Source organism: Oncorhynchus keta, chromosome 2 (genome assembly GCF_023373465.1).
Source record: "Oncorhynchus keta strain PuntledgeMale-10-30-2019 chromosome 2, Oket_V2, whole genome shotgun sequence".
Taxonomy (NCBI): domain Eukaryota; kingdom Metazoa; phylum Chordata; class Actinopteri; order Salmoniformes; family Salmonidae; genus Oncorhynchus; species Oncorhynchus keta.
This window is the reverse complement of record NC_068422.1, coordinates 62,343,301-62,359,787: the sequence shown is the minus strand read 5'-3', so window position 1 is coordinate 62,359,787 and position 16,487 is coordinate 62,343,301. Positions and strand designations below refer to the sequence as shown.

The 16,487-nt window shown below is 46.0% G+C and overlaps 1 protein-coding gene across 2 annotated transcripts in view; it reads right to left on the bottom strand.

Annotated features, from left to right (window-relative positions):
• The window catches only part of LOC118358314 (T-cell immunomodulatory protein-like), a 132,722-nt gene that overhangs the window by 29,372 nt on the left and 86,863 nt on the right, over positions 1–16,487 (bottom strand). Inside the window, exons 13-14 of one of the 2 annotated variants that reach the window (XM_035735977.1) lie at positions 8,901–8,944; positions 6,019–6,097 (exon numbers count right to left, since the gene is read on the bottom strand). The exons of the other annotated variant lie outside the window; for it this stretch is intronic. Of the exons in view, the coding sequence (XP_035591870.1) occupies positions 6,019–6,097; positions 8,901–8,944 (123 nt within the window). The remainder of the gene's footprint in view (positions 1–6,018; positions 6,098–8,900; positions 8,945–16,487) is intronic. 2 annotated transcript variants of the gene reach the window in all.

Below are 16,487 nucleotides of genomic sequence, written 5' to 3'. Positions count from 1 at the left end.
GATGTAGAGACAATATCAACACACTACAGGGAGAAGAGGAGATGTAGAGACAATATTAACACACTACAGGGAGAAGAAGAGATGTAGAGACAATATCAACCCACTACAGGGAGAAGAGGAGATGTAGAGACAATATCAACCCACTACAGGGAGAAGAGGAGATGTAGAGACAATATTAACACACTACAGGGAGAAGAGGAGATGTAGAGACAATATTAACACACTACAGGGAGAAGAGGAGATGTAGAGACAATATTAACACACTACAGGGAGAAGAAGAGATGTAGAGACAATATCAACACACTACAGGGAGAAGAAGAGATGTAGAGACAATATTAACACACTACAGGGAGAAGAGGAGATGTAGAGACAATATTAACACACTACAGGGAGAAGAAGAGATGTAGAGACAATATCAACACACTACAGGGAGAAGAGGAGATGTAGAGACAATATTAACACACTACAGGGAGAAGAGGAGATGTAGAGACAATATTAACACACTACAGGGAGAAGAGGAGATGTAGAGACAATATTAACACACTACAGGGAGAAGAGGAGATGTAGAGACAATATTAACACACTACAGGGAGAAGAAGAGATGTAGAGACAATATTAACACACTACAGGGAGAAGAGGAGATGTAGAGACAATATCAACCCACTACAGGGAGAAGAGGAGATGTAGAGACAATATCAACCCACTACAGGGAGAAGAGGAGATGTAGAGACAATATTAACACACTACAGGGAGAAGAGGAGATGTAGAGACAATATCAACCCACTACAGGGAGAAGAAGAGATGTAGAGACAATATTAACACACTACAGGGAGAAGAGGAGATGTAGAGACAATATTAACACACTACAGGGAGAAGAGGAGATGTAGAGACAATATTAACACACTACAGGGAGAAGAGGAGATGTAGAGACAATATTAACACACTACAGGGAGAAGAGGAGATGTAGAGACAATATCAACCCACTACAGGGAGAAGAAGAGATGTAGAGACAATATCAACACACTACAGGGAGAAGAGGAGATGTAGAGACAATATTAACACACTACAGGGAGAAGAGGAGATGTAGAGACAATATTAACACACTACAGGGAGAAGAGGAGATGTAGAGACAATATCAACACACTACAGGGAGAAGAGGAGATGTAGAGACAATATCAACACACTACAGGGAGAAGAAGAGATGTAGAGACAATATTAACACACTACAGGGAGAAGAGGAGATGTAGAGACAATATTAACACACTACAGGGAGAAGAGGAGATGTAGAGACAATATCAACACACTACAGGGAGAAGAGGAGATGTAGAGACAATATTAACACACTACAGGGAGAAAAGAGGAGAAGAATGACAGAGAGAAAGAGAGGGAGAGAGAGAAATATATAGTACGCGTGAGAGAACGAGACAGAGTGAGCGAAAGGAAAGAGAGCAAGTGTGTCGTGTGGTTTTGTAGGAGAGAGATAAACAGGAGGAGTTGAACAGGCGGAGGGGTAATCCTGCATTCAATTTGAGACCAATTAACTGGCCTGAGTGCAGAAACCCACAGGAGGGAAATCATGGGCAGAACAAAGCTCTGATCAATAATAATCCTCCCGCCCTTTCCCTCTCCGCTTGGTTAGCTCTGCTCACTTCCACACCTTCCACTGACAAGACACAGGTCCAGCCCAACAGGTGCCGTGTATGTGTGTGTGAGAGAGAGTGTGTGTAGTGTGCGCGGTGTGTTTGGTTACCTGGGCATCTGTACGAAGAGTGACTTGTTCGACCTGACTTGATCACTCATGAGTGTCGCACAGAGGGTATCAAATCTGTGTCTCTCACAGCATAGAACAGTGATTGTGTGTGTAGGTGTCTGTGCGCGTGGCGTGGCGGGGGGGGTGTTATTCTCTGCTGTCCTTAATCCTCCATCCTCATTTGCCTAATTAAACAGAGCCTGCCGAAGTTCCCTAGCTGTTTGTTCCTCACCCCTCCTTCTCCTCTCCTCCCTCCGCTCCTCCCTTCCAATGAGCCAGCCAAAAGCCCCGGCACCATGGCAGAGAAAAAGAGGGGGATGGAATAGAGAGATAGGTGGACAGAGAGAGCACATCTCCACTCCTGTTTTGTACTTGTGGTACGGTTCACTCGCCATCCGTCATTTTTCAAATGACTGTGATTCCTCTGCTTCATTTCATCCAGTATTCTCTGTGCACAGAGAGACAAGCCCTCACTCCCTCCTTCCCTTACTCAGTGGAAACAACACACACAGCCGTTGTCCTGTCAGCACCAGTCCAGGGTAATCGATCTCGTCTGCTTATTATGCCTGACACCACTAGCTTTACCCCACACCAACCACATATAGATGTACCTTTAAAATCACTAGCTGTACCCCACACCTACAACATATAGATTGTACCTGTAGATTACTCTATATGGTCTACTGATTTACTAACTGTGCAGAACAACAACTCCCTTGATCCAAATTTCACAGAAACCAACGGTACGGAACTCTACCGCTAAGGTCAATATTCATCTCTAATACAGCTGAATTCTAATTCCATAGGGGATAAGGAATGAGGGGAAAGGTATGCTATTGCATACCAGGGCCTTATATAAATAGCCCGAGGGGTGAGGAGACTAAGGTGAGACGTTCAGATGGAGCACTGGTTCTCTGAGGACCAGACAGCACACAGACAGCACATGCATTGCTGCACAAACAGTAAATGAACTACCCCCCCACACACAGTCAATCAAGTACGGACATACACACAATCAAACACGTATGGTCGCACACACACGCACACGCACACACACGGCAGGCAGAGCCCACATTAATATTCTGTTGGTTGATTCACTAGCTCCAGCTGGAGATGTGGAGATGGAGACCGCCTGGGTCCTGGGGATCGATACACGTCCAAAGCAGCCAGGCAGAGCAGCCAGGCAGAGCAGCCAGGCAGAGCAGCCAGGCAGAGCAGCCAGGCAGAGCAGCCAGGCAGAGCAGCCAGGCAGAGCAGCCAGGGGTCATCTGACAGGACCAGCCAGCCAAGCCTTTTAAATCCCCTATGTCCCTTAGCCTCAGCATCACAGACCCAGGCCTCCACAGAACCACCGAAACAGAGACACCGCAGCGCACCGAGGCTAATCGGCCACTGCCTGTCCAGCACTATAACCAAGGCTCAATACCATAACGAGATGGCAGAGCTGGGTCTGAGTTACGTACGCAGGTTCACCAATCAGAACTTGAAACCCTGTGACACAGCGGTAACACTATCTGTGGACCACAGCGTAGCGTAGTGTGCATCCTACCTTCTGAACCTTCACTTTATTTCCCCCGTCCCCTCTACTCCCTCGTTTCCATTGACCCAGATCTTCATTCCATTACTCATTACGCACTTGCCACTATTCGCCGCATTTGCTGCTATTTTTCAGCCATTTTAACCTCTCCCTCCACAGTATGTCTTTTCTATAGTCCTTTCCTTCCACATCCATTCATGTATTTGACTTCCCATCCCTCTGTCACCTCTTTTCCCTCTCTTTTAGTGCTGAAGAGTAAATGAAGAGTGTGGGGCCCCAGTAGAGAGAGCAGACAGTCCGCGCATCATCGCTCATTTCTGTCAGTCTACCTGCCTTCTCCCCATGCCCCTAGAATAAATACACTTTAAATAACCCTGCACACACTGGCTTTGTCCCGCACTGCACTTTATTACTGTCAAATAAAGAGTCCTGGGAATAACCCAGCCAGGGCTGACCCAGCCACTCTCCATACTGTACAGTATATCTAACCTATACTCCGAGCATCTCCCTCAGTCAGTGTACACACAGCTCTGTCCTTTCCCTCTCCTTCTCATTGGCTCAGCATCCAGGAGGGCAGGTGTTGGGGATTTTTCCTCAGGTCAGCCTGTTAGATGACCTTCTCAGGGAGAGGTGTCTGGTGCACACACAGCTGCTCTGAAGCCCACAGAGCAGAGCTCCAGCACAGGGGTCAGAGGACAATCCTAAACCGCTGCATGTTGACACACCCGTTTGGTGTTGAATCCCAAATCTGGGCTTTGGTCGTCTTTAAATAGCCTTGACCACAACCCGGAGGCTCAACATCCACACAGAATACAAACATGAATGGGAGAAAGGGAATTCTCCCCCCTTGAAGATTACTCTCTGCAAAGAGAACTATCTGGACTTCTATTCTTCCTCATTCCCTCCAGCCAGACATGTATTATACTAAGTTTACCTCGCCGTTTCCCTTTCCTCTGTCAAGGTTTGAGTGTTTTCAATGTTTCCAAACACTTGAGAGAAGTTTACCTTTAACACAAGAGATAAGAGATGTTTTTATCTCACGGTTTGGTGTCTGAGAGTCCTGCAAAATTGAATGGCGGTTATTGAACAATAAACAAACTGTTTGGAAAGACAGAGGGCTTTCTGACTGTGGTTCTTTTGATTGTACTCCTTGTGGACTGATTGATCTATTCTCTTGCCCCAATAAATGGGGTCCTGTCACAGAGAGGGAGGAGTGAGGGAAGAGTGTTCTTCTTCTCAAAATGATGATTGTATTGTTGCATTTTCCTTTAGTGGATGATTCCAACAGAACAGGATGTAGCTAGATACTCAAATAGATTCTCTGCTTTTTAGGCCTTGCTGTCCTATTCATCGTTGAGACCCAGACACACACAGATGATGGATAAAATAAAAAAAATAAAAAATGGTGAACAGAACCAAGGCTTTTTAATAGATGGAATTACTCACTGAGGAAATCTTGCAAATGCTTGAATCCATTCCTCAGCTTTCTGAAAATAACGTCTGTCCTCGAAGCCATTTTACAATTTTGTCTTTGAAATGGCCTTGTCACATCCTCGAGACAGCGGGGGAGACATTAGGACTAATTCAACTCATCTGTCCTGTCCAGGCAACAGAACTACCTCCCCGAGTCAGGCTTTAGCTGGCCTGCTCCTCACTGGCACCAGTCACACCTCGGACCAGACCAACATGGGCAGGTCCAAAACACTTCATTAACAAAAATGTAACGCTGGTTGTCTATCAGTTCAGTTCTCAGGTGTTGAACAATGAGACTGAATGGGTCATGGTTGTAATGTCTAGTTTTGGGTGTAAAGACTACTTCACAGTGCAGGTGTGTACTTACAATTCAGCCATTTTAACCAATTTTCAGGTTAAATAGCTCAGTCTGACATTGATTGTTACTCTGGCTGGCTAAGTGATTTTGCTACGCGCGACAATACAAACCACCACATTCCATAAGTCCTACGGTATAGCTTTGTATTGAGGAATGCGGCTAGCTTCATTAGAAAAAGTCTGTCATTGTGTTGAAGCCTTTCTGATGAAGGGGACCTGACTGAGTGACCCAGAACGTGGCAATTCCACCTCTGCCTCCAAGCCACCCAGTAACACAGACGTAGACACAGAACCTTTCCTACAGATCTTTGTTAAGAACTCTATTTTTTCACCCTCCTCTTCACTGAGCCCTTGAAACGTTATCTCGGACGTATAGCTCGGTTCTTTTTCATCAAATCACTTTTATTTTTCCCAAAGGCTCTTCTCCTTCTGCCTTTCAACCTCCTAACAAAGAGCACAGCAACAAAGCCCGCCGTTTCTTAGCAAGCAAACCAATAGCCCTCTACCCATCATGCCTTTCTCTAGCAGGAAACGCACTGTGTCAACATTATCAGGCTGGGCGGTGAGATAACCTCCGGTGAGATGGGCAACAGGGTGATTGTCTGGGCAAACACAGAAGCCAGGCTTCAATTAAACCCCTGGGGCTACAGCACTGAAAATTGCCTCTCACCCACACACACACACTGACCAACACCACACCACAGCCCCGTCACTCAGACCTGCTACCGCAGCACAGATATTATGACCTCCAAGTAGAGGGGAAGTCTGTATTCAACCCCATTCCCAATAGAACAACTGTCATGGCTGACGGCCCACCCAATCTGCACTATTGCCAGAAAGCCTGTGCAAGACGGCTGGCCGAATGTCAACTGTACACAGTATCTGTCCATGTTGGACTTACCCGAGGCGTTCTTCAGGTAGCCGTTGGAGTCCACAGTAGTGTAGCTAACGTACGGTCCAGGCTGGTTCACACCAAACGGCTGCAAGATCAAAACACACACGCACGCACGCACGCACGCACGCACACACACACACACAGCATTAGAGACGAACACGCATATTAGTGGATCCATTATCCCTGAAACGACTGATCCTCCACCATTTAATTCTCAACACAGACGCCAAAGTCTTAACACAGACATCTGTCCCCTTCCATGACTCGCCTCAGGAGGTTTTGGCTGTGTGTACAGAGCGTGTGCGAACCCTCCTTGACCTTTCTGAAGCCAATGGGGATCTGGGTGCAAACCCCGGCAGCTCTAAGAAGCTAGAGCTGTCCTCTGGGTAAAATAAAGCACAGGTTCCGGCAGACTGAGAACAGGCTACAGTGAGCCTGACATCACAGCCAGCTCCATCAAATCCTCTGCATTATGCAGTCCTCCCCACTGCTCTTGGTAATCCCTCAAAATGCTAATGAAAGGCACAATGTGGCGAATCGGAGATTAATTTTTAAACGGTTGGGAAAAGTAAATTAGGCCTATGCTATGTAGCTTTCTCTGTGTCTTCAAGGGAGGACTGGGGAAAGTTTAGGCCTAGACAGAGTGATCGTACATGAAGTTAGGTCGCCTTCTGATTTTGAGCCTATTGTCATCTTCTGGATGGGTTACCATAGATACCAGTCACCGATGCAGTACCACCTCTGAGCAGATTTCTGAAAGGTCCTTCTCATTGAGGTAGCCATTTACAGATATGTACTGAATTATTATTCTTTTTTTAAACGACAACCAATTTTATTCTCAAGTTGTTGCACTCCAAAGCCACATAAACGCTAGACTTCATGATACACAAGTTGCCACTAAAACGGCTTGGGATGAAATCCACTGCCCTAACAAACTGCAGTGTAGCCCTGGACTGAGTCAAGGCTGCTTGGTAAAAGATTTTCACAATTCGTGACCCACCCAACCGTTTCTCCGGGTTTCCTATCTGAGAGAGCCCTGACCTCTGTGGCCGTCATCAGCTCTACAGTGTACGGTTGGGAATTGCCAGGGACCTCACGATATGATATTATCACGATACTTTGGTGCCGATAAGAAACACGGAGTGGACAAAACATGAGGAACACCCACTCTTTGTATGACATAGACTGACCAGGTGAATCCAGGTGAAAGCTATTATCCCTCATTGATGTCATCTGTTAAATCCACTTCAATCAGTGTAGATGAAAGGGAAGGAGACGGGTTAAAGAAGGATTTTTAAGCCTTGAGACATGGATTGTGCATGTGTGCTATTCCGAGGGTGAATGGGCAAGACAAAAGATTTAAGTGCCTTTGAACAGTGTATGGTAGTAGGTGCCAGATTTGAGTGCGTCAAGAATTGCAACGCTGTTGGGTTTTTTCACACTCAACAGTTCAAAGGTACTTAAATCAACGCTCAACGGTTTCCTGTGTGTATCAAGAATGGTCCATCACCCAAAAGAACATCCAACCAACTTGCCACATCTGTGGGAGGCACCGAAGTCAACATGAGCCAGCTTCCCTGTGGAACGCTTTCGACACCTTGTAGAGTCCATGCCCCAACGAATTGAGGCTGTTCTGAGGGAAACAAGGGGTGCAACTAAATATTAGGAAGGTGTTCCTAATTTTTTGTACACTCAGTGCATGTATTGCGATTCACACGATTCCCACAGTTCCATATATATTGCGATTCACACAATTCCCACAATTCCATATGTATTGCGATTCACACGGTTCCATATGAATTGCAATTCTCATGATTCTATATGTATTGCGATTCGATACTGTGATTTCTTTGCTATTGGATGTTCAACTGTATTGCTCATCATATGTCTGCTGCAGAGAGACAGAATAGAGTTTTGATCAGTCATGGAAATAAAAGTGTTAAAACCATTTGGCTCCCTATTTAAAACGAAGTCGGAAAACAAGTTAGGAAGGAAACATACTGGAGTTTTGGTTCAAGTACAGCTAACGAGTGCAAAAATAATACTGCAATATTGTCAAAACGACACATCGTCAAAAAATCATATCCAATTTTTCCCACCCACCACTATTACTGTGGGGAGACGGTTCTCTCAGCATGCCGCGGGGGTGGGGCTCTGAGGAGCAGTAAATGACGGAGTGGTCATATGGAGGCTGTATGATCTCTTCATTATGGGCCGATGAAGCCTAATGAAGAGAGCTTTCTGTCTGCCTCGGTTTTAACAGGCTAATGAAACGCTATGGCAGGCTGCTAGAGAATGCAGCCAGGCTCCCACACCGACAGACCCTCCCACACAGTACAGTATTATACATTGCATGTAGGCCTATAGCTTCATCAGACTGAACAGTTGTACAGTACTGGGATTGGAAATTGAACAAAGGTTCTGTGGAAACTAAAGGGAGGTGGATAGTGATAGACAACGAGACAATAGGCGGGAAGACAGACGGACAGAAGAGGGTTAGAGTGATGGATGTGAGGGACTTAAGGAGGAGGAGAGCGGAGAAAACAGCCCAAAGCTCCAGACATGGGCTCCATCAATCACCCGGCTGAGTCAGGCAATGGTGGGGTGAGTGTGAGCGGACACACAGTGGAGAGGCAAACAACCCAAACAAACACGACGACAGGACCAGCACCAAGCCTGTCTGTCACTAGCTCTGGGGACATTTCCATTTTTAGTCATTTAGCTCTTACAGGACCAAGATGGCCAGACTCACTAGTTACGAGATAAGCCTTTTCACTCTCTCAAAAATGATTCTAGAATTTGTATTTTTTTCATTTCAATATCTCCACGGCAATCTTTTTTTCATTGCGTTACAATGCATACGCAATACACAGAGACACTAGTCTTACCTTGACGTTTCCCGGGCAGTCGTTAGAACAGAGTCCACTGAGCACTGAGGTGGAGAAAAGGAAGACTGATTAGCAAGCAACAGGGATTTTATTTGTCCTACACAATCCCATACAGTGTGGGAGTTGTCTGTGACTAACAACACGGCTCGATGAGTTAGACACTGTACGGTTAACGTCAGTTAGGAAAGCCAAGGCTAGATTTTTCAAACAGAAATTTGCATTCTGTAGCAGTAATTACCCAAAAGTTTTGGGACACTGTAAAGTCCATGGAGAATAAGAGCACCTCCTCCCAGCCATCCACTGCACGAGGCTAGGAAAAACTGTCGCCACCGATAAATCTACGATAATCGAGAAATTCAATAAGCATTTTGCTACGGCTGGCAATGCTTTACACCTGGCTACCCCTACCCCGGCCAACAGCTCTGCACCTCCCGCAGTAACTTGCCCAAGCTCCCCCCCCCCCACTTGTCCTTCACCCAAATTCAGATAGCTGATGTTCTGAAAGAACTGCAAAATCTGGATCCCTAGAAATTAGCCCGGCTTGACAATCTGGACCCTCTCTTTCTAAAGTTATCCGCCAAAATTCTTGCAACCCCTATTGCTAACCTATTCAACCTCTATTTCGTATCGTCTGAGATCCCCAAAGATTGGAAAGCTGCCCTGGTCATCCCCCTCTTCAAAGGGGGAGACGCTCTAGACCCAAACTGTAAAAGACCTATATCCTTCCTGCCCTGCCTTTCTAAAGTCTTCGAAAGCCAAGTTAACAAACAGATAACCAACCATTTCGAATCCCACCGTACCTTCTCCACTATGCAATCTGGTTTCCGAGGTGCACCTCAGCCACGCTCAAGGTCCTAAACGATATCATAACCGCCATCGATAAAAGACAGTACTGTGCAGCCGTATTCATCGACCTGGCCAAGGCTTTCGACTCTGTCAATCACCACATTCTTATTGGCAGACTCAATAGCCTTGGTTTCTCAAATGACTGCCTCGTCTGGTTCAGCAACTACTTCTCAGACAGAGTTCAGTGTGTCAAATCGGAGGGTCTGTTGTCCGGACCTCTGGCAGTCTCTATGGGGGTACCACAGGGTTCAATTCTCGGGCCGAGTCCTTTCTCTGTATATATCAATGTCGTCGCTCTTGCTGCTGGTGATTCTCTGATCCATCTCTATGCAGACAACAACATTCCGTGTACATCTGGCCCTTCTTTGGACATCGTGTTAACAAACCTCCAACCTCCAAATGAGCTTCAATGCCATACAACACTCCTTCCGTGGCCTCCAACTGCTCTTAAATGCAAGTAAAACTAAATGCATGCTCTTCAACCGATTGCTGCCCGCACCCTCCCGCATCACCACTCCGGATTATTCTGACTTAGAATATGTGGACAACTACAATGGTTCCTCCTTTAAAAGTTGCGAGCTTACACCGCGGGGGTACCCAGCATCACGGCTTCATTGCTCCAGACCACCACAAGGGGGAGTTAGAGCACTCATTATGCATTTGGGACCCTCTGCACACATAGACAACAGCCACCCTTGAAGCATTGTTACCCATCGCTCCACAAAAGCAGAGCAAGGGGAACAGCTAATTTCAGGTCTCAGAGTGAGTGATGTCACCGATTGAAACGCTATGAGTGCGCACCCCGCAAACTAGCTAGCCATTTCACACCGGTTACACCCAACTTGAAGAAAATCAAAAAATACACATTGCAAGATATTTGGCGAAATAGACAGACATGCCTATATTTCTCCACATAGGAAACAATGGGAAGACTGCATAGTTCCAATATGATTTTTGTTGTTGACATTTTGTTGTTTACATTTGAACTATAAAGCAACGTGAGCAGGTCTCATTGCCAACAATAGAGAAGCAGGCATTGTGACGTTGAACAATAAGCTGGGAATAGAACGTTCGGAAGGCAAGTTGGTGCCACGGTGCTCAATAGAACTAATAGGAGCTGACAGGGTGAAAAATGCACAAAAATAAGGCCTGTTTTTTCGCGATTACTTCAAAACGACGGCCTTACCAGCTCTGTTAGGGCGAGTAAAATGGTCAGAGTGGTCTCATTTGTGTCTTGAAGTAGCTAGCCAATGTTAGCTTGGGTGCTTGACTGCCGTTGTAAGGCCAGAATGCTCAAATCAACCCTACTCCTCGACCCGAATGTCCAGTGTGCACTCCGAGAGGGAAACGGTCTGAATTTACAAACTGACCATTTCTCTCTGAATGGAAACACCAAAATATGAATCAAATTAATTAAGCCTCATTTCTTAAAATCAATCCCATATACTATGTTATTACAAAAAATGTTTTAAATGGTAATGCCAATACGGAATACTATCAAATGCTTCTCAAACATGCCCTCTGGTGGTCAAATTAGCAATAACTTGCAGTAACAGAAGAAATAGCTGAGAATTAAATGACGTGCCACAGAATGCTGCAGCAGCACGCAGGGTGTGCCGCAGTATGACAACTTTTAAAGGAGGAATCAATCATTGTACAAATACCTAGGTGTCTGGTTAGACTGTAAACTCTCCTTCCAGACTCACATTAAGCATCTCAAAGCCAAAATTAAATCTAGAGTCGGCTTCCTATATCGCAACAAAGCCTCTGTCACCCATGCTGCCAAACATACCCTCGTAAAACTGACTATCCTACCGATCCTTGACTTCGGCAATGTCATTTACAAAATAGCCTCCAACACTCTACTCAGCAAATTGGATGTAGTCTATCACAGTGCCATCCGTTTTGTCACCAAAGCCCCATATACTACCCACCACTGCGACCTGTATGCTCTTGTTGGCTGGCCCTCGCTACATATTCGTCGCAAAAACCCACCGGCTCCAGGTCATCCATAAGTTTTTGCTAGGTAAAGCCCCACCTTATCTCAGCTCACTGGTCACCATAGCAACACCCACCCGTTGCACGCACTCCAGCAGGTATATTTCACTGGTCATCCCCAAAGCCAACACTTCCTTTGGCTGCCTTTCCTTCCAGTTCTCTGCTGCCAATGACTGGAACAAATTGCAAAAATCACTGAAGCTGGAGACTTATATCTTCCTCTCTAACTTTAAGACTCAGCTGTCAGAGCAGCTTACCGATCATTGCACCTGTACATAGCCCATCTGTAAATAGCCCACCCAACTACCCCATTCCATATTTATTATTATTTTTTGCTCTTTTGCACCCCGGTGTCTCTCTTTGCACATCATCATCTACACATCTATCACTCCAGTGTTAATGCCAAATTGTAATTATTTTGCCACTAAGGCTTACTTATTGCCTTACCTCCCTATTCTTACTACATTTGCACACACTGTAACATAGATTTTTCTATTGTGTTATTGACTGTATGTTTGTTTATCCCATGCGTAACTCTGTGTTGTTGTTTCTGTCGCACTGCTTTGCTTTATCTTGGCCAGGTCGCAGTTGTAAATGAGAACTTGTTCTCAACTGGCCTACCTGTTTAAATAAAAAAGATGAAATATATATATATATATTTTTTTAAATAAAATTGCACTGTAAATAAGAGGAAAAAATACCAAGAGAAGAAAAAAAAGAAAAGGGTCGTAAAATAAACACAGAGAATAAATGAGCTCAATAATAAGCTGCAGGGGAAGTGTATTTGGGTATTTGTGTGCATATGGAGCAGCAAGGAAAAAAATCCTGAATTCTTAAATCAGCAATAAGAGGAATTAATACATTAGCATACTAATTAGCTGGCGCTGGTAATTTGCACATTGAAGTTGAACTGAATACTTCTTTAATTGGGATCTACCACCATGCATCCTGCACTGCTGCTGCTCGCTGACTGGACTCTGTAATGCAGATAAACAAACAACCCCATTCAAAAGTAAACACATGAAAGTCATTCCTCTTTAGAGCTACTAGGCTTAGTCCCAGAAACCGACCGTCGCTGTTGGACCGTGTAGCCATACCGTATGGAACTGAAGGACGTGTTTCGTGTTATACAATTGGTACTTATGTTCTTGTCACATCGCTGCAACTCCAGTACGGACTTGAGACAGGCGACGGTAGAGAGCCGTGTGTCCTCCGAAGCGCGATCCTGCCAAGCCACACTGCTTCTTGACACACTGCTCGCTGAACCCGGAAGCCAACCGCACCAAGGTGTCAGAGGAAACACCGTACGCCAGGCAACAGTGTTAGCATGCATGCTCCCGGCCCGCCACAAGAGTCGCTAGCGGGATCAAACACGGATCTGTAGTGACGCCAAGCACTGCAATGCCTTAGACCGCTGCGCCACTCGGGAGGCCCTGAGATGAGGCCCTTTGACCTCCACGTGGAGCAATTCATTGGGTTCGGGGGCTATACCTCTGTGGTTGATGGGATCGATACTGCCCATGTTGAAAGGTATATGTTCTGCTGCTGCTGATTTCATCGGTTACAGCCCTAATCAGGACATGAGAATGCAGATATCTATCTGATCAAACATTGACCTGGGCCCGGTTTCCCAGGCTACGTTCATTGTTGAAACCATTGAGCTCAATTGTTCTAGCGATGAAGTTAGCCTTAACATGCTTCTGGGAAACCGGGGCCTGGGATCAGGTCTAACACCTGTCAGCCGTGTACAGAGGACAGAGCAGGTCAATAGATCATAAAACACTGGGCCTCTATACCCAGAAGGGTGTTTCTGTTTGCTCATTGAAAACCATGCGCAATACTGACCCAGTCTCTGCTTGGGTTGAACCGATCTCATATAGCTAAGGCTATCCTCTCCAAATTCATTTCGATTTTTGGAACTTGTATTACTATTCTCACCATGCCAAGTTCCCAGAACGCCAAGTTAATTCCAATCCACACTGACCCATGGTGTAGAGGTTGGATTACAAACCCCTTCTCTTTCTAAGTGTTCATAGCAAAGATGTGATCACGAGTCACTCGTGGCCACTATAAAGAGGAGCTAGTGCAACATCTTCTCTGGCTTGTTTAAAGGACTATGGGGACTGTGAGCGTGTGGTGCCGTAAATTGGTTAGTAGAATGGGTAAATCCAATCAATGGCGCTGACATAGAGACTCCATAAAGTGCCTGACGCAGGCAGTGATGTGTGGCTCGGGGAGAGAGACCGAGACGGGGAGCGTGCCTCGCCGCTGTCCTTCACGAATCACTGGCCATGCGTCTACTGCTCCAGGATGTGGATGCTTCTCTGTGTGCTAAGATAGACAACTCTCCCTCTCTGACTCTCACAGAGCAACCCCCCCCCCCTGCCTTCTAAGAACCCGGTCTTACATCACAGCTCGCTTTTTCTCTTCTGTTGTCATTCATTAAACTCGCATGCAACAGGTAGCAAAGTAAGGGTCACATACAGACCTGGGACCGCTAACACAGTAAGTATTCAGGGTTTATCCAGAAATCCACAACTGTGCACACAGACGCTGGTCTGCTGCCTCTACTCTGTTGGATAGAGCTATTTGTCAGAGGGAGCTGCGACAAGGGCAATGTCAATGCTGTCGGCAGCTCCCCAGCAGGACTTGCCCACTGACGTGGAGGATGAAATGGTATGTCAGTGTATTCTGCCTGCGTACGCCTGGGCCTGTCTACTAGTGTGTGTTTGTGTTCTTTGTGTGCACAGATGTAGGATCTTAATTTGATCCAGTTTGCTACAGCAGGAAAATAATCCTGCAGCAACAGGAAATGTGAATTATTATGTGAATTATATTTAATGGACATTGTTGTAGGGGCTACTACATTTTACATTAGGGCAAATCAAGTATGACATTTCTAAGTGGAAATGACACATTTTAGAAGCCTTTTTAAAACTCAAATTTCACGACACGTTTGCATTCTCAGCAACACAATAGTGATCAAATTAAGATCCTCCATCTGTAAAAAGTGACTGTAGAGAGTGAGTGCCCTCTAATGATGTGCCAGTCTAAAGTGAAGTGTGGGACATACAGAACTCACAGGGTCGGGCTAAGAGAGCAGCTTTAGAGGAGAATAAATAAACATTCAAAAGACCTGATAATATGTTTTTGATGAGCTTTTTATGGATTCATCTGATGGATAATGTGCTTCTTTATTGCCAGGGCTTTGTCCAAGAGCTTCATATAGCCTATAGTAGAGATAAGGGATTCTATACACTGCAAACTATGACATCTTCAAGAGGGCTTCACATGATCGTCAACAGACATATTCACTGAGGCATTTGGAGAGAAGGCTTTTGGGTTTATTGAATGTCTATGCCTGCGAGGGACCATGCAGCAGAATGAGAACTTCGCTATCTCAGTTGCTGGCTGTCGCCATGAGTTAGGTGGGATTTCTTGTGGTGTTAGGATATATGTCACACTGCTATCATCCTGCAATGTTTTAAGAGGTGGCATGTAGCTACTTTGCCGTCAGGCCGGTGCATGGGCTGTAGACTTATCAGACAGACGGGTTGATAAGGGAATGAGGGTCCGGTTCATCGTTCCGCCTCATTGAGCAGAACACCAAGCATGGCTCGGAGGAAATAACATCATGTGCACAAGCGCGCACACATGCATGCGCACACACACACACACAATCGCACACACACAATCGCACACACACGATCACACACACACAATCACACACACACAATCACACACACACACAATCCCACACACAGGTGAGGCCAGCTGTCTGAGCTATCTCTGACATCCTAATGAGAGCAGTAGGAGATGCCCTCCCTCTGTTCTTGGCTGCATCAGATTGACCTGTAATCAGACAGCACCATAATTCAGAGCTGCACGGTGCTGTTGATGTGCTCTGAATGAGACTCTGTTCCAGGACTGTAGAGTGGAGCTAACAGAACAGCAGGGTACATGCATCAGAGTCTGTAGCTGATCTGGGTTGACAACTGCCTTCCCAGGTCCAACGGTCCAAATCCTCCACCAGTCCAGTCCCTCCAGATCCTACCCTCTGGGTGCTGTCTGACGGCTCCCACATTTGAAATCGCCTTCGAATCATCATCACAAAAAAAAATCCATAGGGAACCATGGAAACCAAGCCAACGTCACAAGAAAAGAAGAGCCACTCCAAGCTGTCAGATGACGTCACACACGGAGCTGGGCTGGCTGCCTCTTGACAGGGGGAAGACACGTCATGTCACCACGCCATGCCAGTGGCTACACATTTCAATCAATGAGCAATCTTACACTGACAGCTGAGCAGTCCGAGGTGCTGCTTTCCTTTTCCTCAAGGCCTAATCTGGGCTGGTGCTGACCCTAGGCTTCTTGTCTGCCAGACAGGCAGTGACACACGTTTACATTGACATTTTAGTCATTTAGCGGACTCTCTTATCCTGAGCGACTGACAGGAGCAATTAGGGTGAAGTGCCTTGCTCAAGGGCACAGGCAGATGTTTTACCTAGTCGGGTCGGGGATTTGAACCAGCGACCTTTTCTTTCACTGGCCCAACGCTCTTAACTGGTAGGCTACCTGCCGCCACACACACACAATCATAACACACGCACGCACACAGTCTTTCTACCCACTGCTCATTCATAGTTGAGTAATCCACGAAGGAAGAGTGTGTGTGTGTGTGTGTGCATAATGTCAATCTCTTCCAAGACGGTTTTGAAGTCTAGTTATCTGTCATGTCGGACT